Source organism: Passer domesticus, chromosome 3 (assembly GCF_036417665.1).
Source record: "Passer domesticus isolate bPasDom1 chromosome 3, bPasDom1.hap1, whole genome shotgun sequence".
In the NCBI taxonomy this organism is placed as follows: domain Eukaryota; kingdom Metazoa; phylum Chordata; class Aves; order Passeriformes; family Passeridae; genus Passer; species Passer domesticus.
Window position 1 is genome coordinate 118309847 of NC_087476.1, and position 26464 is coordinate 118336310.

Below are 26464 nucleotides of genomic sequence, written 5' to 3' on the forward strand. Positions count from 1 at the left end.
ACCAGCTCTGCAGCAGGAGCAAAGGGACACGGGGTCACCCCCTGCTCCCACACCACTCTGTACTGGGACAGCACTAGAGCTCATCCCTACCCAAAGCTTTGCAATTCTACCAGAGTCCCTGCAATGCCCTCCTCCCAGCTAGCTGTGCTTGTACCTGCTCTGCTGAAAAAAAAGCTGGGCCTGCGCCTCATTCCCTTTATGAACTTCGTTGCCATTAAGCATGTTCCTCATGTGCTACAGAGGTGACAAACCACACACAGCTGTGCCTAAAACATGGCACTCAACATTTTGTATGGTGCAACCAGCCCTCTGCCCATCCAAGGTCCAGTTGGCCACTTCATTCTGTGCTCACCACTGTACTAACACGGCTTGGATAGAAATATTACAGTTACAATGGTGACATAATGGCCTGTTTCCAGTTCAGAGCTGCAGGAGCCCTGGCTGGTAACTCATTCCACAGGGCACACCAAGATCTAACCACCGAGAGGCTGCTTATGACAGAGTTCTGTATCATGACACCTGGGCACAAGGTTTTCACCAGCAAATTAGTGGGGCATGATTCCCCCCAAATATACTTTGTCTGGAAGTAGCCATACAGTTCCCTACTCAATCCTGAGAGATAAAAGGACAGGAGTTGCCCAGGTCTAATTGAAAGCCACCTTCCCAGTGCCCCAGAGCAGTGATGCTGAGCTCCTCTCTCCTGAGGGCACTGGGGAGAGCAAGAACCCATGCTGGGATCCACACTAGCTCCACTGTGAAATTCCAGGTGGAGCTCACAGGGATCCAGCCAAACTCCAGATCCCAAGTGGTGCAGCCAGGACAGCTGGGCAATGAGGTTCTCCCACCATAAATGAAGAGGAGCTGCTGGCAGGGGGATGCTGCACCCAGACATGTAGGAAAGGTGTGGACTTGCCCACAAGGTTTGTGAGCTTATTTTATGAATTATATCCGTTTATGAAAAAATGCTGTTGGTATTCACTTATATGTTAAAATTTTATAATTTAAAAAAAAAAGCCCAAAAAAGCAAAAGAGAGGGGGTCAAAAAAGTTTTTGAAGTGGTGCTGTTATGCTTTGGTCATTGCACATACACAACCACACAGACTTGCAGCGTCTCCAGTTTAACACCCGTGTATTTATACCATTCCTACACTTGTTGCCACTCTTCTCCGCAAACACAAGGACATTCTAAAGCCAGAAATGTCACCAAAAGAGCTCACATGCCACATGATATCTGCTCCACAGTGCACCTGGAGACAAGGAACAGGTCAAGCTCCATCACAGCAGTACCCAGGTGAAGGTACAGTTGGGAATTTCCTGGGACAATGCCATACTCCAAACCATTCAGAACCTGAAGGTGCCAGCCTCTGCAATTCCCAGCTTTGAACCTAAATTGCCAGAGACAGGGGAAGGGGACATTATGTCAGACTCTTTCTAAAGGAGAATACGCCACAAAATTGTTTACACACTGTCTACAACAAAATTATTTGCGCTGCCATTCATGGGGTGTGATTCCCACCCCGTGGAACAACTGCAGTGACACTAAGGTGGCTTTGTGTGCTCAGGAGAGCAGCCTCACTGAGCTGCTGCTGAGCAGCACACAGATAGAGGGATTCTTGCAATTATATGGAATATAAATGCACATGCCAAATGAATTTGTTGCTAAAAGAAGCTCAATTAATTTAGTTTTAACTGAATCACAGCCAGTGGAACGACATCTCACCTCTGTGCCTTGGATATAACTGATGGACTGTCAAACTCACTCATTAAGGAACAAGTCTTTTCAATTTAAAGATATATTTTATCACCTACTAAATGTTACCAAACCCTGTCAGTTTGATAAGAGTATGATGATCTGGCAGCTACAAGCAGAACAAAATACAATTACACAAAGTAATTTTGCCAATTTTGCCCCTTGTAGTTTATTACAGATCTTTTCATTATTTCTGGGTCTAACACTAAATGGCTCAGTTTCAGGTCTATTATAGGTCTATATATTACATTTATTACAATCAGGGACAAGTAACTGGGGCTTATTATCACATCCATTATGAGTGACACCATTTGCAAGATGCTTAACACGAAACAGACTTGTTGCTGTGGTGAGACAAGCTGGGAAATTGCTCGATGTTAGAGGGTAGGAAAGAAGAACAAATTAGAGAAAGCCAAGCAAGAAACCAGCGGGGATTTCCCAGCTTTAAATCAAAACCAATATAAGGAGGACAGAGGTTTAAAATGATCACCTGACACATTTGGGGATATTCCAAAGCAGGGACTGAGCGTGGGCTGCCCTGGGCACGGGGCTGTGGGTGGCATAGACAAACACCTCCCAGGGCTGACCAGGGGCTCAGCCAGGGCTCCATTTCTCAGTGTCCCTTTCCCTGCTGTACCTGTGTCCCCAGCAGGTTCCTGTGGCCACGCTGACCAGCGGCTGGCACCGCACAGCAGCACCTGGCACTGCCTCCAGCCCTGCAGCAGCTGAGGCCACAGCACCCTGCCAGGTGGCTGCACTTCAGTGACACTGACTGTCACTGCAGGGTTAACAAGGAGCACGGGCAAATCTTTTATTCATATAACTCAGAATGCCTTCTGTTGATCTTTAAATAATGTTGCTTAAAATCCATTAAATGAACGTACCCTTTCAACAGACAGCCCACAACAGGTAGAGCAGCACGCACTCACTGCCGGTGCCTCAGCCAAAAGGCATCCCCAAAAGAAGAAGATTAAGTCAGCATTTAAAGTAACATTTTTTTTCCCCCTGAAAGTGACCTCCCAGTAGGGAAACTGGATTCCACTTCCACAGCACAGCTCAGCCAGAGCGTATGCTGTGATGGCTCTTCATTTTCCCAGAGGAGTAAATTAAAATTCTGGTGCATATTTATAAAATCTGCTTTTTTAGAACTTATGAGGTGGGATATATGAGTGGAAAGGGAGCAGAACTGAAAACATAAGTGACTCCTACACAAAAAGGCAAGTCAATACATTGGTTTCACTGCTGCTAACTTCCTCTAAATGTTCTACTGGTTCTGAAAAAAATTCCCTGTAAATTTCTAGGAAGTCAGGGTGGCCATGAAGTCTCATCATTACAGTTAATTACAGGATAAGTTCCTGAGTGAGTGGTGCAGCACACCAAGTTCTACAAACAACCAAGTTCTAAACCCAAGCACAAGAGGAATGCTGGTGCAAGAGCAGAGAGGGCAGTGGGGAGGGCTGCACACCTGAGCTGACAGCCTGCTTTAGTACCCAGGACTGGCCAGGTTCAAACCAGCTCTGAAAAGGAGTGAGAATGAGACCAGGAACCAGACTAGGGTATACAGGTACATATTATACAGGTATTAACACACAGGGGAAGGGGAATGGAAGTGCTGAAGCCCAGAACTGTGCAAAAGAAAAATTCCAATATTTACTCCTATTGGAATAAATATGGCAGAAACAAGAAGTGACAAAACACAAGGTAGTCTCAAAGAAAAGCTGAGGTTAAAAGCTGCTGAAGAGCAGTGCAGGAGCAGAGCAGGCTGGGGCTGGGCCCTGCACGTCACCAAGTGGGAGGTGCAGTGACCTGTGCCCCTGTGAGACCCCCAGGTGCTCACAAGGCTGGGGGTCACACAGATACACCAGGCATACATCAGTGAGCAACTGTGCTGTGCACTCCTGCATCCCGAGGTGTCTGGGTTATGGAGCACCCACTTCCACCCCGATGAGATTACGGCCGACTCGCAGAGCGGCAGCACTTTGTTAAAATGGACAATTAATCTGATTTGAGATGGCAAATGAGCGAGCCAGTGCTGCTGCACAGACAGCTGTGATGGGAGGAGGGGAATCCTGCAGGAAAGTCACCGGTCCCCGCAAGCCAGCGCAGGCAGGAGAGGTGGATGGCAACTGGTGACATGTGAGCTGCTCCAGTCATTTTTCCAAGGCTACCAAAAACCTGCCCCGGAGCCCCCGGCGACAGCCACTCTGCTCTGCACAGCCCCTTCCATCTGCTTCCTGCCAGGCCCTTCTGACACGTCTCATTCTGCAGCCAGCACAGAGAGGCTCCTTTGTGAGGGGACCACAAATCACCGCGCAGGCCAACCCTTCCCCGGCACGTGCCTCCAAGCACCGTCTGCAGCTCCACACGTCCCAGAAGGGACCCCAGGGGAGCCTGTGTGCCCAGCAGCTCCGTCCTGGTGCCCAGGTGGCACAGCCTCCCCACAGACCCAGCCTGAGCACAAACCTGGGAAGCTTCAGCTGAAGCACATCACCTCCGCAGTGCTCTCACGGCTGCTTCCAGCCAGTGCCCTTTAAGCTCAACTTCTGAAGTTCTTTGACATCCTTAACTGCTGAGTCATGTTGGGTATGAAAGGAGATCGTGAGGATCCCAGAGAGAAGGCACGGAGCACAGGATGAATCTTTAATGAAGCATCAAAGTTGGTGGAAGAGGGGAAGGGGGAATATGCAGGGATGGGCGACCCGGGGAAGAAGCTACACAGCAGGAACACTGCGTGCTGCTGTCAGGTTTTCCTGTATTCAAGTTTTATTCCAGGTTTTGTTTAACTTACTGTCTCAAATTTCACCCAGTTTGAAAAGAAAGGCTTTTATCATTCAAATACCAACTAATCCGTCTTTTGCACAACCAGCACTCCACTCGCTCCTGCCCAGTTACACACTGTCTCTTCTCATACTTACATTCTGAGGAACTCAGGAAATAATTTCTTCCCAGTCAATTACAAAAGGAGAATTGATGTATTTTGGCATAAGAAAGGCTGTTCATAGCTGCTCATTCTCCACACACCTTTGTCACCATGACTGTCACCACCCACATCAGGCCCCTGCTACTTCAGCTCAAGCTGGTCCTGTGAGCAGCCTGCAGAATTTCATCCATTAGCTGGAAAATGCACACTGCAACCCAAGATGAGCGCATCCAAATAATTTCACTTGCCAGATAACTTTGGAAATACATGACAGCCTTGTCTTTGGGTGTGATTTCAGAGCCTACAGTGAGTGCCTCTTGCACTGCCAAGCTTTCCAGTTTGGGCTTGCGGCGTGTGACTCGGTGTAACAGCAGGAACACTGGCACACAGAAGTGGGATATTGGATATTAAATATTTGGCTTTCTTGGCAACACCTCTCCTCACTGCCTGCCCTGGTGTTTATCTGTGCAGGCACACTGCTATCTGATCCCCGGACAATGCCAGCAGTATCTGCAGATGCTGCTACCTTGCGCAAGGTTCGGCTCCGGGGCGTTAGAATCTGCCTCCGAGGCAGACACTGCTCTGCAGCCCGAAACAATGCCCAGCACTTCGCCATGAAAAGAGAGAAAGTGAACATTAGCACATCAAAGGCCCCTTTCTGAAAGAGGAAAAATTGCACGATGCACACTTTAATCTTTCTGACAATCTATGCATAGCCTGAGCTGAATTCTATTTTTCACACAAATGGCAATGCTCCATACGAGCACTTCTGTACCAACAGCAACAAGAACAGAGAAACATGAGCTAGCACAGACTTTGAACTTTTAAAATATGGATTAACACGCAATAATATTTAACAGCTGATAGAACAACATCCCTCTTATCTCTCTTAATAAACCCAAATAACATCAAACATTTTACAGGCAACCTACAGAAAGGCTGCTAAAATATTTTAATCTAAAAATAAAAATAAGTTATTACTAAACAAAATACAGGTAATATTAAAATCTGAATGTAAATGGCTATTGTATAAAATCAGTTACCTGACAGAGAACAGCCTTAAGTGTAATTCCCTTAATTAGCCCTTCCATTTAGCTAACTAAAGATGGAATGCGACCCCTGCTTACAGATTTAAAAGAAAATATTGCTAAAATACATATGCAGCATCTGAACTCCTTCTGTTGCATTAAAGCAGAGATTTGTGCCTGTAGGTGTGCTTGCAGTAGGACTCGCATCCATCAGCTCCGAGAAGTAAACACTGGGGACATCTCTGGACATCCAGAAAACCAGAGCACAGGCAACAGCACAATCCCTCCAGAGAGGAGCAAGAGGTCCCTCCCCTCATTCCTTCACCTGCATGCCCTGTTTGCTGCTCAAACCTCACCAAGGTTGTCTGCCCATTTTTTCATCTGAAAATGTGCTAAACAGAGCGCAAATGCTTGTGGAGAGCAGGAGAGGGACTGCCCAGGAAGAACATCCCAGTTTTCCTCATGTAAACAGAACTGCACCCCCTAAATGGATTTGTTTCTAACTAAATCTCAGCCAGAGGAACAACATATGGAAGAACTTCAACAAGATCCCAGCCTTGGACTTGCAGAACATCAGCAATGGAGAAGAGGTGGCACTATGACTGAGCCCCACACACCTGACACTGCACACAAGCCAGCACATTTCCAGACAAAACACCTGCACTTCCCAAAATGCTGGAGAAAGAAAGCCATTTTTTCTTGCATATCTGCCAGCAACTTAAAATGCTTCAGTCCTAAAAAAGAGCAGGGAAGCACATGTGGATTTGCCAAGCGGACTGTTTGAAATGTGGATCAGTGGTGAGATGATCTGGCACACAGAAATGCTGGAAAAGGAATTAAAAGTAGCTGTTCTGGAAATCCCTCCACAGAGAAGCCTGCCTGTGCCTTGGACACCCACCGTGCCACAGACCAAGTACCACAGAACCAGGGGCTCTCTGCACTTGTTTCACAAAAATTATCTGCAATTTACAGGGTTTGCATTGCTAAACATGGCCCCAGGCCCAAGACCTTTATTTCCCTTCATATTTTGCTTCTTCAGGGTACAGCCTTGCTGAAAGCACTGGCTAAAGCACATACTGGGGGAGGAAAGAATGGCTGGACCGGACAGATGGTTGGCCTTTGGACGCTGAAAGGGATTTTGAGGGAGTTGAGTGGTATGACTTAATTCTTGTCCTGAATATTGAAGGTAAACACAGATCAATCCAAACGAGGCAGAGCACAGCTACAGCCCTACACCACAGTCCTGTGTGTAAAAACCAGCAGCAGATCATGAATGCAACAATGCACAAAAACCCCAACATTTTCTTTAAACTCCTGCCACTGGAAATACTGCCTCTCCTGTCTGCTCAGCAAACAGAAATGGAATTAATTTTTTACAAATGCAATTATTTATTCTCTGCACACAGATCACTGACTCATCAAGTTACTGCACAGTCAGAATGCACAGAGGTGAAGCAGAGAATCTCTCAGAAGCTTGGGTCCTGCTGATTTCCCCCAGTCCTGGACCACAGCAGCCCCTCTGACAACTCCAGAGGCAGTGGTGGATTCTGCTCCATCCTAAAAATCTCCTTGTAGTGAATGCTACATAAACCTAGCAAAGCTGTCTTGGGCCTGATGCTCAAAATGTAACAAAAGGATGAAATATGAGGGCAGGAAAATGTGTGTCTGTAGGTATCATGTTTCTAATGTTCTTCCAGTAAGTACTAACATGAAAAATGAAACATTTGGTTTACTGATGTCTGTGTATTCTCTTTAGCAATACAACCCACTGGTTTGGGCAGTAAAGAACACTGGAGACCCTGTGAGGCATTTGTTTGCAAACTCCAGTTTCACAGATACTGTAATTGATGCACAAAGTGGGAACAGAAAGTAAAATCTCTCCACTTTGCTTTCCGAGATCCTGGGACTTTGTGTGTTGACTTTTGGGATTCCAAACTGCACGTTGCTGTGGCATTTGAAACAAACGGAAATGCTGGCATGCAAATCCTATTCAGCAACTTGAGAATACTGAGGGCTTTTACAAGGCAAAGAACACGTTAAAAGTTCATTAATTAACCAGTGCTTGAGAACAGATGGAATGGCTATCTGGGCTCTAATTACTGCAAGTTGGGACAGAGGTTCACAGACCTTAATGAGGTTCAATAAAATGAATGATTACACATCAATCACAATTAGAGAAACCTGTAAGATGAGCTGAATTATCATGGCAACAAGTCATAAAACATGGGAGTACAAAACCCAACAGGTTCTGCAAAAGCCTAGAAAGGAAAGGTTTGTGAATTCAAACAGTTCTGGACTGGAACAATCCCTCTCTCCTGCCAGGCTCGGGGAGTTAACGATGAGGGTTGTGCTCTCCCTCAATTACTCAGCCTGGCACATGTGGGTGTAACTGCTATTCCTACAACTTGAAACCTTCAGATAATACAGACTTGTATTTAACAGTTAAGGACACAAAAATCTTCCATTTCTTACCACCAGAGCTGCCTGTGGGAAAAGGTGTTTTCAGAGCCTCACATTTCCCAGCTCTGAGAGAAGCTAGCAGTAGGGAGAGGAAGGTGGTGGGCTGGAAACAGAAATCCAAATGCAGAGCCCTGTTCACTTATGATCTGGGGACTGTCTGAGCAGCAGCCTCAGGGCTTGTTCTCCAAAGTGCTCTGGGCCTCTGTGATCCTGCCTGCACTGCCACACTGCCTGAAGGGTGCCAGTGTGGCAAGCACAGTCCTCACAAGCCCCCTTCCAGTACCAACAACCAGTCAGGGTCACAGGGATGGCACAGATTCAGGAAGGAGCTTTCAGAAACATAGAAAAGCAAAGGGCCCGGGAGCTTGAGCTCTGTCCCTAAGCTGTAATGGATTCGCTGCCATGGCACATTTTTGCTGTCGAGGCTTTGCAGGACTGAGATGCTGAGCTAACCCCAAGTTTGTTACACAGGTGACACCAAGATTTCAGAGAAATAACTGGTCCCCAAACAACCCTTCAGGGGTTCCCAGCTGGAAGGTGCACAGGGGAAGGCCTGTTTTATTTCAGGAAGCCACAAACGTAGGGACAGCAAGGTGTCAGATAATCCATACTGTCTCACAGGTGAAAATCAGCCAGGTGGACGACCCTAAAGAGGGGCCACAAATCCAGCTGTTCAGCACTAGTTACAGATAAAAAAAGCTGGCCCAGGCAAATTCAGAGAAGTACTAAAACCCAGAAAATTACCTGAGACTTTGTTCAACAGGAAATACTGTACGTGCACTAGATTGTTACTAAACATTAGGTTTAAGAAATCATCAAAAGCCATCTGCTCCTGTTTATACACTAGAACCTGACAGGTAAAAGCACTGGGAAATACACACAGAATTACGATACTGAGGGAAAAAACCCCATAAACTGAATATGCCAGCCAGAAAACCTGCTACAAAAAGCAGCTTTCTCCTATTCCTCTCGCTTGATGCCACCATGTTCATGTCCCCAGTAACAGGATGGCTTTCAAAGATTTCCAAATGCAGGTGGAGGGGAAGCCTTCCCTCTCTAAAGGACGAGGGAGGATTATGGTGCTGCCCATCAAAATATCTTTTATATAGCAGGCACAAAAATTTCTGTGCCTCCCTCCTTTTGGTATCAGCTGCACAGAGCCAGTCAGGCTGGAGGGGAATCAGATGTGTCTCACCTCCTCAAAGCATGGCCAGCAGTCAACTCAGCCACTCATTTTCAATAACAGAGGAAGAAAGCCATAAAGAAAATACAAATCTAAGCTTAAAAATGTTTTTCCTGTTTAGAAAGTTATTCCTTAACTTTTCATTAAGCAATTTCAGCATGCATGGCTCACGAAAACCACACACTGAAGTCAGAGTCTCTTCCAAAGAGAAAAAGAGAAGTTTGAAAAATGACATAAACCTGTACTGGTGATTGCATGTTTGTGCTACCACCAGTCCCTGGAGCGCTGGGGAAGTACCCATGGAAATGCCCACATGTGGATCTGCTCTCCTGCAGCCTTTGTGCCCTCCCACTGCTGTCTCTGGGACAAGAGAACAGCCCTGCAGGATGGAAACTGCCTTTCCAAGGCCAGCACCTGGGGTTTGCCCTGGCGAGCACACAGCGCATCCCACCGCGGAGTCATCAGCCCCCCAGGAACCCTCCAACCATTCCCTAGGAAAGCTCCTTCCCAAATCCCTGCCGGCAGGAGCCTTCACCTGCTGCAGCGCTGCCCGCAGGGGACCCTGTAACAAGTGGCTCCTGGGGAGCCTGAGCACCAAGCTCGGCCACCTCGGTGCCTGGCCACAGGTCCCTTTGTTCCTTTGTTCCGCCGGAGGGAGCGGAGGGAGCTGCCCCGCACTCCTACCTCCCGCACGCTTTTTGTCTCGGAGCGCTCTGCCCGAGCCTTTTCATGACCTATATAATTCCACAGAAAAGCAACCAGGGTCTGCTTCAGCTTCCCCCGAATTTCGCAGTTTAATTTGGTGATTACACTGCAAGAAGCGAGACGCGTCCTTTTAATCTAAATGACTCAGGGTAATTTAACTTGATTTTATTAAAACATCGGAACGATCGCCATACATTCCGCACAAAGGAATTAGACTGGAAGGTTAAGAATCAGCATCAGGGATACCAGCAGCTCCCTCTAGTTGGAAAGTGCATTATTATTGTCCCTGAAGAGCCAGTAAATAGCACAGATCCCCAAATACTACAAACTGCTTACACCAAATGGCACAGGAACTTGTGCTGGGATACATAATCCTTGTAGATCCACTGGTGCAATGCTTGGATTCCCTCCTCTCAAATGAAAATAACTTTTTATTATATATGGTGGTAACTTCAGATTATTTTTTTAATACGTTAACTACTGAAAAATTTAGAAGTCCCAGCATTTGACAATGAATCCACTTTGGAACAAAAAAAACCTGCCACACGTTATAGTGGCGATTTGCAAACCGGCTTTCACTGAAATTTAAAATACGCGTTAGAGCGTGCATATGCTTTAAATAAATATAGGGTTTCAGATATTGATCCAGAAGCCACCTCCTTACATTTCCATGGCTTTGAAACTAAAGAAGAGGCTTTTTAGCCTGAGGGGTTAAAAGTGTGGGTGTGGAAGTGGGCTTTTGTTGGAAAAATTAGCAATGCTATGAGTCATTGTGCATTAGCGGCAGAATAGTTTTGCATCTTGTATGAATCCAGACACCATATGCCATGCGAGGCCGGCCGGCGCTGCGGTGCCACGTGGGCATCCCCAGCGGAAAGGCTGCTGGAGCGCGGCGGCCGCGGCCAGCCCGGCCCGCCGGACATTGTCGGGAGCAGCAGGAACAGCTGGTAAGCCAGCAGAGCCCCGCTCGCCCGGCCCGCATGCTAATGAGCCGGCCGGGCCGCACAAAGCCCCGCGCCCGGGGGAGCGACCCCGGGGCCCGCGGGAGCCCGGCGAGGGCTCGGCCCGCGGCCCCGCCGCCGGTGGCACCGCCAGCGCCGCTCCGGCCGCGCACGCAGCGCGCCGGGCCCGCACCGAGCCGGGCCCCGCACCGAGCCGGGCCCCGCACCGAGCCGGGCCCCGCACCGAGCCGGGCCCGCACCGAGCCGGGCCCCGCACCGAGCCGCCCGCGACAAAACCCCGGCGGGAACGCGCCCTGAAGGGCCTGAAAGGCACAATGGAGCTGCGGCTACCGCATCCCTTCGAAGTGAATGGAGGGGGAAACGGCAGAAATTACTTGGAAAAGACCCCGTGCAAACCGAGAACCATCACAAGATGGGATGAAGTACTTGTTAATAACGCGAATATACCAATTTTGTTTCTGTCAAAGAACCAAAGAATGAGCACGTGCGCCTCATGAAACAAATTGGAGGCTCTTTGTGTAACCCAGGAGAAAACATTAAGCATCCTGGGACAGGTGTTTGCATCTCTGTGTACTCCACACCTTTTCATAAAAAGGGATATTTACTGCTCATAAACAAGCCCTGTACCCACTGTGTGCCCCTGCAAGGCATCCCCTGTCCCGGGCTCCTGGGCACTATTACACCACCCAAACCACACCATTTCCAGCAAGATCAGAACTTCCCAGTCTCTAGAAGGACTTAAAGAGGAGTGACTGTATGGTTTAGGACCCTTTTTAGCAACCAGTACACACATACTAGTACACATGTAATTCAGAAATCCAATGTTGAGTTTGTTTTGTTGGGTTTTTTCCCCTGACACATATCACACGGTAAACTCACTTCTCATTTAAAAACACATTATATTCTCGATGTCACTTAACTCCAGGTTTGTTTTTGGAACTCTCCATGACATCAGCCAGCAAACAAGAGCCTCTACTACTGCTGGGGTTTACTTAGTGCTACTGAGGAGCACAGATGCTGCCGAGAGATCAGCAGTTTAAAACTGTGTCAGAATCAGCCTGGGACTTTCTCAACAACCCCCAGCACACTCGGCAGCACCCAGCCGTGGGGAAGGACAGTGGTGCCTCATGTTACAGTGACAAAATAAACTGCACCATTGCTGTGCAGCCCCCCTGGCTGCCCCTGCCACCCCAGCAATGCGGGTACAAGCTGTGTGTCTAACAAGGGCCTGCCAGCAGGTTCAGGAACGGACACGAAACAGAAAATAGAGAAATGTGATCCCATTGTGTCTGCACAGTGCAGCAGCATGCGGAGTTTAGACCTGCAGAAGCATTTCGTACTCTTTAGATATGCACCGACGGGACGCAGTGGATTCTCTGCGAGTCCATGAAGAGCTCTATGAATGAGAGCTGAGGAGCCGCCTCCACAATCCCATGTAATGCCACCTAAAAGCTTTGCCTCGCATGACTTATTACAGGCTGCAGCAGATTAGAGGCATTGATCGCTGCCTGGAGAAGGTTCTGGCTGTGAGGAGGGAAGGCAGAGGAGACGGCCAGCCCGGCCATTGATCGGCTGTGCAGGATGAAGGGCAGAGCTGCCAGAGCCTGCCCGCACAGCCCCAGCCCCCCTCGGCTCTGGGCAGCCTGGCCAAGGGGTGAGCAGGACCTGCTGCTCCCCTGACAGTGACCACTGGCAGGCACTCGTGCCAGGGCCGGCCGCTCGGCAGAAAACCGTCAGGTGCCATGTCACATAAATTGTCACAGCTCCTGTGACACATGCTTTAGAATTTCATAGCCATTGCTATCAGCATCGATATAGCTGGAGGGCACCACTTCTTGGGATGAAATAAAGGGGACAAACTGTGAACCCTCTCTGAAAGGAATAACAGGCTTTCCATCTCATTTCCCCGGCAGGATCAAACACTGCCTTGTACCCACAGCAGAGCTCCAAATGCCAGTGCCACAAAACACACACAAATGTGTCTGACACCACACGAGCCTCCAGAACATCTGACAGCCATTCACACAATTAAGTCCATCATAGCAAATACCTTTCTTTCACAGATAAAGCAGGTAAGCAGATTGGGTACTCTCTATTAGGTTAATCAGAAATTGGCTTAAGCCAAGAAAGGGATTTAATTCAGAATTTGAAGCTGATGTTCTTTGCTTAATCTTCTTGGTTCCAGATATTAACACATCTAGGATATATTAGTATGTCAATATCTGGATGAGTTGTAATGAATTAAAGTTATGGATGTCTTTTTTGTTATGTGTTTAGACGGAGTTTTGGCTTTACCCCCTTGAGCTGCTGCCTGGCACATGTCAGCAGGCACACCACTGCCACTTCAGTGGAGAAAACAGTGAGAGAGTTACTCATGTATCAAATTACTTCTCCAGGGTAAGGGCTGTGTTTTCCTCAGGTCCACAGAAAGCAGTGCAAACTGTGAGCTGGGAAACGGTGACATCCAGTGCTCAGGTATCAGATAAGGAGCTCTCATCCCCACCATGCTGTTTGTGCTTGCTCCGATGCACAGGCACCTCCAGCACCCCGTGCAACAGCAAAGGAGAGTGCAGGAGTCACCAGGCAGCAGGAGATCAAACCCCTCTGCTGCCATAAGAACAAACAATTCATCCAAAAGCGAGACTGTGCACAGAGATGATTTTATAATCAGTGCGTTAATAAACCCCAACAAGAACTAGCTCCCCATTTACCCATTCACAGGAAGTGCATGCAGTAGCTTGAATTGCTAAGAACATAAATTAAAGACTACCAGAAGTCACTAAAAAACAAACACATGGAAGAAACCCACTGGTGCTGACACACAGGACACATTCCACCCTCCCCCAGGCAGATTACAAAGAGCTCCTCAAAGCTGAGATAACATTTCAGACATGTTGGGGTATTTCCTGCTTTTCTCTAAATTCAGTTAGTATCCCAGTCAGGAAGGACTGAGAGTATAAGAATTATTTGAATTGGGGGAGGAAATAAACCCAAAGTGGTAACATACTCAAAATAACACTGAAACAATTTTTAAATTCAGCCAATTCAATCCAAGGAGAAAAGAAATGGTTCCATTTGGAAAGATAACCTAGGCAGTGAGAATTGCATTTCCCTGGGCATTCTAAGAGGAGCTTTTTGCTCAGACATCACTATCTCCAAATCCCAGTGTCTTTCTGGAAAGCAGGATTGAATTATGGGCCAACCAAGAGGCCTGATACCTGCCAAACTAGCTACATTTTCATGTCTGAAGGTTGACTAGCACCTGAGCTTAGGAACTGTCAGCTTAGACAGCAGCTGCCAATCAGACCTGTAATACTTCAATCCAAACCCTGCTCTCCCTCAGTATTTATCCTCAGACAAGAGCAGCTCCCAGAGAGGAGCTCTGCTGCAGCTTAGTGCCACGGCACTCCAGATCACACAGGTGCTCAGAAATCCTTCCCAGCACACAGCTTGTTTCACACAAGCTGAAAGAGCGTTCAGAGATGCACTTTTACAGCCCCACGCCCACCAGTTTTTAAAAATTCAGCATTGCTGGAAACAGAACAGACCCATGCTTAGTTTTTGTAATTAACTGTTTGCAAGAGAGGTTATTTCTTCCTTTCCCCAGCACATACAAAAGAGGCTCGGACACACTCAAAAGTCTGCATAAATATATTCCTTTCAATACAACAATTGTAGTAAGCTTAAATATTTTTTTTTCTTGTAAAATTTAAGTAATCTTATTACTTATGATTTCTGTAAGTCCCAGTCACATTAAAAGTCAGATACTGCCTGAAAAAGCAGCCTGGAGAAGCTGTTGGAGCACACTGCCTCATGCTCAGCAGTTACTCAAGGATGGCAAGAGTCCCAATTAGCAGGGGCTGCAGCCACTCAGCCTCTCTGCTCCATGGCACCAAGGAGGAATAAAATGGGAATTTGGAATATAAACTGATGCACAATCATCCCTGCCCGTGGAAGCACTGCGGCAGAGACAGCACTGTTCCAAAGACAGCTGAGCTGTGCATGCAGCACCCTGGGAGTGCCATCATGTGCCCTGCGATGGACACAAAGAACCTGTAGCCAGAATGGCTCTAAACTGAAGTTTAAATATAGGTAATTGTTTTCTAACCAATCTCTCACCCTAATGAATTCCTTAAAACCAAAAGCGTTGCGTAAACATAAAAAAAGAGATTTTAAAAAAATCTGATGTGGTCTGCCGTAGTTACCTTCTTAATTTTCAGAGAGATTTCCAACAGAAATGTGTGTTTGGGCACGGCAGTGGAATTTGTGTCATCGTGACCAAGCGGCTGCGGGCAGCGAGATGCTCCCGCGGCTCTGCGGTCCCGGTCCCCATGGAAACCAGACTCAGATATTGTCCTCCGCTCGATGGAGCACCAAGTCGGGAGCCTTTTGTGCCTGATGAGATTTCTTCCACAACCTTCCAGCAACAGACCCTACAGCTTCCTCCTGACTCTTTCCTAATTGAGATGCAAATTAATCTCTGTGGCTGATTACACTTCCCTTACAGCCCCTGACAAGTGCAGCTGTAGCCGGAGTTTGCAGACTTTCCAACAAGTGACTTCAGCTGTCACTGCTGGCAAGAGCTGCCCCGGCTACCCAGCACCACCAGGGCAGAACAGGGATGAGTCCTGCAGGTACTTCACACCCTGCCACTGCTCCAGCATGAGCACCACGGATGCAGCACCTCGTCCCCATGGAACCACTGAGACCAGATAAGTGTTTGATCCGTTTGTAACCACACCAGAGTCCAAATGTCTTCAGCTACTGCCCCTTAGCAGGGTTTAACATCACCCATGTGCCAAAGGGAAGCTGCAGATCCTCCTCAGCTCTGCCTCACTCCGGCCTGCAGCCCTCATCCCATCTACTGTTATGACTGTGTGTGCCAAACACACACTTGGCCAGGAACACTGCTTTCTGTTTCTCCCTCTCACTGACATTTTTTGAGTTATTTCCATCTCCAGTCTGATAATGGCACTTCCATTTAGTGTTTGCACTGCTGGGTCTGCTTGCCTCGTGTCGTGCTCGCAGCAGCTGGCACAGCAAACACCAGACCTGAGTCACTCACCCTTTGGGAGCTGCATTGGACAGGCCCAAACATCACCTTTACACACCTACACACTCACATGCCAGCTGCAGTGTATCTCAGAGTCTGCACTATCTAGGGAACGAATTACAGATAGCTTTCTCTCCTGCTCCAGTATTGCCCTGAAGGGATCTGCCCACCACATCCCCTTTGTGCCATTTCAGGAGTTTCTCAATCCAATTTCATTTATCAGGCAGACAAGTGGCAGTTGAGTCACTATGGACAGCACAGGTGCAAAAGCAGACGCAAAAAAAGCAGAAAAGAATGTGGGGGCAGATGCTGCCTCAGACCTGTGCAGAGCAGTGCCCTGTGCAGCTCTGTCACCCCAGGGATGCACAGGGACCCTCGGGGATACCCCTTGGACAGCAGGAGCACAGCCAGCTGGTGAGTGCTGCTCACTCACAAAATGCTCAATGCCAAAGCATGGGAGGACTCCAGCTGGGAGTGAGGGGCTGGGACAGCTCTGTTCTTATAACTGCTGCTACTTATGTCCATTTCACTACACTGTTACTTTAGTATTAAACACTGAGAAACAGATTAAGCTAAATTCTGCACAGCATAGTTTCAGGAATTTGTTAGATTTTCCTCAGGAAACAGAAGAAAACACAGCAAGCCTTGACTCACCTGTCAGGCATTGCCACAGTTTGCACAACCACCACCATTTGCTTTACAATGAGTAAACATTTAGTTATTAACACAAATCTATTTAACCACAATGATACTTTTAATTTCTGATGACTTTTGCGGAGTATACTGGATAAAATTTATTTAGTGTAATTTAAAAAAAAACCCTAACAAGTACTTTGAGGATATTCCATGTTTTAAAAACGTGCATCTTATAAACTAATTCCTCAATATTCTTTCAAAGATAAAACATTTCACAAACTCTTTCTCAAAGTCATGTGATTAGAAAAATACTCAAATCAAATGCTCCCCAGAGAAAGCAAAGTGCAGTGAGCGTTTGTCCTGAGGTAAGTGATGTGATTAGCAAAACAAGCTATGCAATCTGTGATGGCATTATGAGAAGACCCCAGCATGGGTGCAAAGCAGTGCTCACACTGGGTTTGTGTAGCACCCAAGAACCACAGTCTGTGTCAGGACTCCTGTCCCAGGGAAGCACATCCTCCAGCTACCTTCAGGCCACTGGTGGAAAACAGGTTCTGAAAATGCCCAAACACAGGCATGACTGGAAAGAAACTGGAATTTGGGACCTACACATCCGTATCTGAGGACAAATCCCATCTGTCTTATTAATGCAGTGAGTCCAAGTAAAGTTAATTGGATAGGGTAAGAGCATGGCTGAGCTCTGGCTAGCAGCCTGACACACATAGTCCACAACTCCTATCAGTGTGAAAGCAAGCTGGGAGTTACCATTTCTCAGAGATCAAAGCCCAAGCCCACCAGCAGCGAGAAGGAAGCTGCTGGTGAGACCCCAGTGCTGTTCCCATTCCATTCCGAAAACACCGGATGGCAGCTGGGTGTGAACCACTGAGAACATCCACCAGGAAGAAAGCTCTGACCTTTGCGAATGAAACCAAACGTGAGGGATTTTCACCCAGCCTACCTCTCTGCAGGATGATGCTCCAAGTGAGAGCCTACCAAGGGGAGCCTTGCCCCGTGGAGAAAGGATACAAGCTCTGGTAGAGCGGGATGAGGGACTTGACGGCTCTGCTGGCGTTGATGCACGTGGCACAGATCAGGCTCGGCAGCAGCTTCGCGGTCACGATGGCGCCGTCGAAGAGGGGACCGAAAAAGGGCACCTGAGTCCCCAAAACAGAAAAGCAGGCTTCAGAACCACTGCAGGAGACTGGCACAGCATTTTGCCACCAAAACAGTGTGCCCACATTGTTTTCTACAGAGACTCCCAGTGTGACATTCGTCTCCCAAGCTGGTGAGTGTTTAAATCCCCCATGACTGCCCTCAGCACACTACACATGTCTCAGGACATTCTGCTGGCTAAGCACGAGCTTGGTACACATAGAAACTGAGGCCATCTATGAATTTACAATCAATATGCCTTTGGCAGTGAATATTAGGAGCTGTTTTCCATCTGGGATCCCAACAGGAGACCCTGATTCACTGGCTGACTCCAACATTGGCAGGAGGCTTTGCAAAGACATATTTACTTCATATAATCCTCTACAAACTCCTTCCATGGACTTCATAGAAGAGAAAAAAACCTTGAGCTGGTCCAAGATAAGGAGGTGTGTGGAAGGCAGAGGAGATGGCAGAGCAGGGGCTCTCTCAAGGGCAGGACACAGGGTCAGGACAGGCACAAACAGGCCCAGCCCAGTGGGTCCAGGTGCCCAAATGCTGCTCCTTCAGGGCCACCTGCACAGGAAACCCCTGTGTGACATCCTCTGGTGACCTAAGGCTCTGCAGATCAAGACCACACTACGAGCAAGAGATGCTTTCTAAAAATAAACCGTGTCCAGAACTGCAGACACAAAACAGACCTGAGCCTGCCAAACCCAGAAAATGTTGATGCTTAAATGCACAACTTTCAGTACTTGCAAGTACTCAAATTAATTTCCCTCTCAGAGACTCAAAATGAAAAAAACAACCCCCCAACTAAAGCTCTAGACAGAAGCCAGCAACAATTATCAATATTTAAGCTACGGATTTTTTCCATCTGTACAGAGGCTTATCACATAAATAAATACCCTCTATTATTCTTCTCCAACTGCTTGTGGGTGACTGTGACAGTCATTCAATAAATGGACAAAGGGAATAATATAAATCCCCTGTATCTAGGGAATTCCTCTAATTAGAAGTGGCAATGAATTACAGAAGAAATTTTGGTTTAATGTAACATCTGGAAATGACAGCTGTCTCTGCACACACTTATTCTGTCATTCCTTTACTTAAAATAATTACCCACGTCCCAATAAAACATAAAAGTATAAAATGTTTAAAATGTTAAAATCATCATAGTGGTTTCACCTTCTTTATAATTTTTTTTATTTACTGCTGGCATTACTATCCAGGCAGTTGGAAGGGAAGGTGAAAGAGGAAAATCAATGCCACCAAAATGATAACATTATGGAGCACCCAGTTTTGCCTCTCTAGGCAGTAATATTTTTAAGTGAAATTTTTATGCCATGCACTGTCTTGAAGCATTGACAGCAAGAGAAAAGAACACAAAAGTACAGATAAGGAGGTTAAGTACATACTAGCATTGGAGTGATACCACCACGCAAATACCAGATATGTAAAGTCAGATCAGCAGATGCTACTGGGGCAGGGAAATTCCCTGCTGGGCTTTTTGGACAAGTAGGTTTTGCTTACAGCACTTGCATTCACGGTTTCACACTCACCAGGAGCTGGGGAGCGGGGCACGCTTTCTCAGCAGTGCACCACAGAATTTACAGATGTCACCCAGGGACGGGGTGTGTGTATCCCAGCCAGGGAGAGCAGCAGCAGAGCCCAGGGCTCCGGAGCCCGCCTCGATCCGAGCGCCGCGCACGCGGGGCTCGGAATTATTCATTCCCCAGCACACACAGTGGCCTCGCCAAGGGTCATTAAAGTCACTGGAGCTGCATCTCCTCAGCTTCCATCTGCACGGGGCCCTGCCCTGACAAGGGCTGTGGGGGAGGCCAGTGGAAGGTGCAGGGTGCGCTCCCCACTCGGCACCCAACAGCCCGCCTGGGAAAGCAGGGCTCCACTGGCCACCACAAACAAACAGCCTGCTTTGACAGGAATCAATTAAAAAAAGAGAGGGAAAGATCCCCTTCTGCGAGCACTCCAAATGTCACTGCAAGTTATCCGTGAAGCAAAAATTAATATTCAGCCCACTGCAAACACCTGCTTCATTCCAATTTCCAACAGCAAAATCATTATTTCTGTTGCCCGCAGTAAAAGTAGGCAAGGTTAAATAAACCTTCTGAGCACAAAGACTTCCCCTCTACAGCAAGCAGCACTAGTTAAAAGAGTGGGGAATGGGTAAATTATTGTACCAAATGGCTGAGAATTAATCTCTGATGACGAGCTGCAATCTAACGAGGCATCTGTGTCCCAGGGAACCCGCAGCATGTCCCTGGCGGTATGTGCAGTGCGGAGCTTGCCTGGCATGCTTTGTCCCCTCTCGCAGGCAGCTTTTCCTCTCATTGTTCCCAATATCCTCGTGCATCTGTGACGCGTGGAATGCATTCACACTAACAGACTTACTATTGTCTTCCCTCCGAAGCTTTGTCGGGCAAAGACTGCAGCACAGTTCCTGATAATTATATTGCTTAATTAATCAAGACAAAAAAATTTGCAAATCATTGCCGGGTTGCCAAGCAGGGAGATCAAAAATGAAAACAATACAAGCTGAAGCAATATAACAAAAGTAACAGCTATCTGATCAGAAATTCTTCTATAATGAAGCTATTAATGCTAAAGCGGTTAATGTTAACATTGCTCCAGGTGTCTCTACTTGGCTGCAAACAAAAAGGCTAACATTATGGATATAAAAGGCCAAATGTTGCCATGGATTCTGTAACCTGATAGAGAGGACAGCCTTTTCATTCGATTAGGGAATGCAATTTAAATGCCAGGGACTGAAGCCAAACAACAGACATTTCTCTCTGCAAGGCTCGTTCATTCACCCTGGGGTCAGTAGCTGGTGAACAAAAGGTCAGCCACACTTGCCCTGGAAATGTCTGGATTAATTTTATTACATTGTAATGGTTTGTACTTTAAATGTAGGGATAACACTAAATTTCCAGTTAGCTCTCATTCTGGCTGCCCGTCGGGTGGTTTTGACTAATATGTAAGATGACACAGCTTTTCTCCATCGCTCCAGAGAAGTCTCAAGCGTTTTCCTAACGCTAAATTCTCATTTCCCTGATGGAACATTAAAAAAAAAGCTAAAAGCTAAAATGCGCAAAAACTAAACTGCACAGCTCAACACCATAAAAAAACACCCCAACAACCCAGTATTAGAAAATGTTCAAGTTTGAAATGTCTACTGACAAAACACTGGTTGTCAATATCCAACAACTCCATCGTGCACAACTCAAAAAATAGTGTTGACACCTGGTCAATATGGGATGTGATGAAGGCATTTACCACAGTTGGCTACTCCTTTGGACAAATATTGTCCCTCATATCAGGCAAAGGGTATTTATCACAATGACTACTTTCACAAAGTATATTTTACGCATATTTTTGCATCCATTATGTACCAGATGAGCATTTACTGCAGTGGCTTTTTCACACACATGCACAGATGTACATACACACACCTCTGACATTTTACAAAAAATGCTTTTTTTTTTTCCCAAAAAATATCTCAACTGTGAACCTCCCATACTTTGTTTGATGACAGGATGTCCAGTGTCTGCATCATCCCACCCAGTCAGGTGACAATGACAGCACCACAGACGTGTGAGGTTCTGCTTGGTGCCGTGTGTACAGCAGTGACCCAACACCACACAAGGAACTCACATCATGGATGGTTTGCTTTCACTGCCTCAGAGGACAGTCACAGTGGTTTAAATACTATTCTTTGCCCAGTAAGTCCTGTGGGTTGAGAATTCTGGAGTGTTTCATTCATGGCTATAAAATGAATGAGCAGCCACTCTGATCACTGTAAGTGCAGTTTTAAAGTCAGCTCACTGCTCCGCTTATCTTTCATCCGTTTGGGAAAAAACAGCCCCCAAACTCTAAAACCACTGAAAGCAACAGAGCTGCTGCCCACTGGCCCAGCACAGCAGAGCCAGTGAGGCACCCAGGACGTACCTCGGGCTTCTTCATGATCTCAATGAAGAACATGTGGTTCTTCATGGGGTAGATGACGATGAGGACGTCCCCGAAGTCGGTGGGGATGATGCCCCTGCGGTAGTTGCGGGTGTGCTCGGACCACACGATGTGAACCTCGTCGTTCCCCAAGTGACGGAGCTGCAACAGCAAATTGGCTCTTTATTAATCCGAGTGATAACCACGCTGCACGAGGGGTCACGGCTCACAAATTGAATTACAATGCTCCATAGCAGGAATATTTCATTACAGAAAAGTTAAAATATTGTTTTTCTCCAGTTGCTCATGAAAGCATCGGCTCAATAATTTGCTTCATTTAGAACTCATTGTTGTCTGATGGCTTAATTAAGTCATTATCAAACTAGCCATTAGCATGATATGTAAATGTACATTACCTACAGTGATTTAAGATGGAAAACTGAATTACTGGAACAAAGCATTAACCAACGGAGCATTGTATTCCAGCTAAAATAAGGCAGCTGCCACAGAAATATGAAATGCCTTGACTCAGAATGTCAAGAAACTGCCTGTCATGAACCACTATAACTGAATTTATTATCCACAAACCTCTCCTCACTGACTGTGTCTGGAGGGGTCTCCTGCCTGAAACGTCAGCAAAATATCTGGGCAGTGTGAAGTACAGAAAAATGGGAAATACTGTGGGAGTTACACCTTTTCATTTGGAGCAGAGCTGCATGAAATACGGATAAAATTTAAACATGACATACACAGAAAGCATCTGAGAGCCTCTGTGTGTGTGTGTGTGTTTGCTCTGCTGCTGGAGGAGCTGGAGGTGATCTAACAGATGGCAAAAACTATTTGGCAATCACGTACAAGCCTCACACAATGGTTTCAACTGTAAGCTTTAAAGTTAAAATGTAATCCACACACACAATGCCAGCTCCAAGCATAAAGAGACTTTAAGTCCCACTTAAAGCTTAAAAGACACCCCCCCCCCCTCCAATTTGGTGCTACCCCCGGAACAATGTGCACAACAGACCGAACAAAGAAGCCAAAACGAAGCTCTGCTACTTCACTCTGTGTAGGGGGAGAGAAAAAAGGGAAAAGAAGGTGGTGATTTTCACTGGTAAATAACAACTAACCCCAACACGCTTTGGATCAGCCTACACTGTGCTGATGAGGCTTCCCTGTTCAGAGCCAGGCAGTGCCTTTAGAAGGAAAAACTTTCACTCCTACGTACTGGTGGCAAACTGGACCCCTCAGTCATGAGAGAAACGTGGCAAAACCAACACACTGAAAAATTTTAAAAAGTTACAACTGCGAACTTGGCTTACAGTTCATGTTCCAGCAGAATGAAGTAAAGCTCAGTTCCCAGAAGGACTGAGATTCTCTAGTTTATTTTAAATTAAACAGAAGATACTAATTCTGTTTCATTTACACCCATGAAATAAAGGTAATTTTAGCTCTGTTTAAAGAAAACATAAACCATTTTTGTCTTGAAAAAACATGAGAACATTAAAAATACTATTACTAGAGCTTCTTACATGTACAAAACAAGTAGAAATTGCTGTTCTTGTGGTCACCTTGATATCTGTGCAGAAGCTTAGTAAAAACAAAGCAACACAAGAAAACACATTGGGAATGTCACAAACTGACACATACCAAAGGCAGCAGGAATTCACACACAGGACAAAACCCTGATCTCCCTCTCTGACCAGGTGCAGCCAGGTCACCTCCAAAGTGAGCAGAAGCGAGATGTCAAGTTTAGTCAGATACACCCCTAAAATCCATCTGGGTGAGCAGACCTTGTGCACAGCAGGTCCCAGATGCTGAGGATGCCTGGCCAGGCTGTCCCACCCCAGGACGAGCCCAGCTGAGCCCAGGGAATCCCCGCCAGGGATTTGGAAGTGCCCACGTTTGCCAGGCTGAGCCCAAGCCAGCTCTGGCACTGGCTTCCCTGCACAGAGAGCCTACAATGGTGGCACCCAGCAAACCCTCCTCTGCTGAAGGAAGCCAAAGAAATAAATGTGGACATGAAATTCCATAAGGCAGCTCTGTTGCCCAGGTGCAGAGGGCAATTCACAAACCCAGCTCAGCTCCTCTGAAGAAAATGCTCTGTACTGCTGTGCCTCCTATGGCTTCTGGGGTGAGAAATAACACATACTGCTATAAAAACAGTCATCAAAATATGTCCAAATACTGCTTGAGGGACCCTTTTTAAAATGCCAAGGAAGTGTTCTGATAATAATCAAACACTTTGTACTGATATTGCACCCTTCAGAACAAAATTCAGTGAAGAAGGGAACTTAGTTGAACCAACACTTGCTGTGCTCACGAGTCTGCCACAATCCCCAGTGTGTGCCAGCAACTTGTTTTAAAGCTTGAGTTACTGCCTCTGTTTTGAAGCCACACATCCTTAAGCACCACAGTTACAAGGTATAATGTTACAAAGAAAAAATTGGCATTAATCAAAAATATTTGTTACTGAGAGGTAACTCCATTGATAAAAAGCCGTTACAATAATCTCATCAGTGACAATAAGCCAGCTGCTATTTTCCTGTGTTGTTTATTCAAAACAGCAGCTGTGGGGCAAACTCAGTGCCCTGAAGGACTTCAGCAAGTTGTGCTGAAATGTCCAAAGCCCCACGGTCGATGCGTATGGAGCCAGAGCTCCAGGCTGTGCTCCCCCTGGAGCACAGTTTAGGGGTGAGGGGAATAAATAAAAATAATTAAACAATTTTTTTTAAAAATCCCAAAGCAGACAAGAAATCAGATTGGTTTTAAAAGCAAACCCCAGCAGCAGCCTGTGCACACCAAGGGAAGGCAGCTCTGGCACAGCTCTGGCACTGGCAGCACGTCCTCCTGGTGCACAGGAATTTTCGGCGGGCACAGGAATTGGCGCTGGTTTGGCTAACGGGGTGCTGGGACACGGCCCCAGCCCCAGGTCTGTGTCAGCCCCGCTGTCCCTGCTGGGGCTGAGCTCTCCAGCCCGGGGAGGGCAGCTCCAGCCCCAGCTCCAGGCTGGGCTGTGCGGGTGCGGGCCGGCAGGCAGCGGTCACGGTGCACACCTCCGGCATGACCTCCTTTCCCTTCTAATTGCATTACACAGCCAGCTGGCTCCAAGAGGAGTCGTCTGTTTGACTGAAGAATTCCTGCTTTTGGGGAGGCATGGCTGCTACTTTTGCTAAGTAACAGTGGGGCCTGACATCCCCATTGTCTGGCCGACTGTGTGCCCATCCTAAAATCTAAGTTTTATTTGTAAATTAAGCAAGAAACTTCCTGCCAGAGCAGAGCTGCCTGGAGACTGATAATGTGTGCCTTTCATTCCCTTTCACTCTCACTATATCACTGCCAATTTGTTTTTCTGCTGCTCGCCAGCCCGAGGCCATAAAAGCCTTGTAAGACATAAGTGCAATTATAGTCCTGGAGTCAAATGAATTGGACAAATCCAATAGCACAGCTCTGTCCCCACTCTGCAAACCCCTACAGCAGTCAGATTAGCTGCTAAAAATCTAATCTAGCCCCAGCTAACAAATTTCTGCAGCAAAGGAGCAAGAGTTCAGTATGGGGTTGCAACCAGATTTCTGAATTGAAAAAGTTCTGCTCTGACAATGGAGAAGATGAAATAAATCACTGAGAAATTCGGCAGCACATCTTTAAACCGTTAAGCACAATTTGAGCAGAACAAGACAGGGACGGTAGGATGCCATTCCTGGGATTGATTTTCACTCTTGCCACAAGACAGGCAGATAAAGTTTGGAACCAATGATGCTGAACCCTACAGCAGCAAAAGAGATCAGTTGAATTTTGTTTACTCCACTAGGAAAGATTTCTGTCGGGGCCAAGACTTATTTGGAGAGGGGTTTTTCTTTCTTTTTTTCTTTCTTCCCTCCTGAATTAGCAATATAATATCAGCATATAGCTCAAATAAAAAAAAAATGCAGACTGCAAATCACAGTTCTATTGCACAAAACAAGGGGCCAAGCTCATCCCCAGTGGAAATGCACTTATTCTGGGAAATTCATATCAGAACTTAATTTATCTTTGCGTTCAGTAAAAACAAAGAACCACAATAACATATTTCAGTAAAATTACTACATCTGCTGAATTCCCCAGCTCCCAGAATTTATGGCCTTGCTCTGGCTCCCCAGGGCAGCAGGTGGTCAGTCCTTCTGTTCAGCTGGGAGTGTGCTGACAGGGATGAAGCCTCTCTTGGTCTGAGGCAAAATAAGCAGAGGAGAAACCCCAGCAATCACAAAGATGTCAGTGATTAGGGGGACCTTAGATCCCAGAGGGAGGGCAAGAAAAAAGAAGCTGTGTCCCTCATTGCATCCTGATGAACTTTTCTCCTCCCAGCACCACTGTCCTGTATCACCAGGTACCCTTCAGCTGTAGGAGCAAGAACTGAATGAATGCCATGGGCTTCCATCTTTCTCTCCCACACTCCCATAAAACAAAAGCATTGATGGCAAGAAGTAATAAATATGAAGTAAGAAATAATATTTTTAATCTGGACATTCTGCCCCAACAATGTGAGGTAAGGACCTCAGCCCAGAGAGTTGCACACCTTCCAGAAAGTGCAGTGCTTCTGAAATGCACCTTTTCTCCACTCACAGCTGCAGGTCTGTAAAATCTGTCAACAATCCATGCTGATCTGCACAGAATTGCAT

At 46.7% G+C, this 26464-nt stretch overlaps 1 protein-coding gene across 4 annotated transcripts in view; it reads right to left on the minus strand.

Moving 5' to 3' along the window:
• Window positions 1-26464, minus strand: part of RALGAPA2 (Ral GTPase activating protein catalytic subunit alpha 2) — a 94553-nt gene that overhangs the window by 17081 nt on the left and 51008 nt on the right. For 3 of the 4 annotated variants that reach the window (XM_064415454.1, XM_064415453.1, XM_064415452.1), the window contains 2 exons: window positions 21816-21974; window positions 17724-17851 (listed from right to left, as the gene is read on the minus strand). In XM_064415454.1, the coding sequence (XP_064271524.1) occupies window positions 17724-17851; window positions 21816-21974 (287 nt within the window). Of the gene's footprint in view, window positions 1-17723; window positions 21633-21815; window positions 21975-26464 lie in introns of all 4 variants that reach the window. The other variant, XR_010359604.1, reaches the window with a different exon arrangement.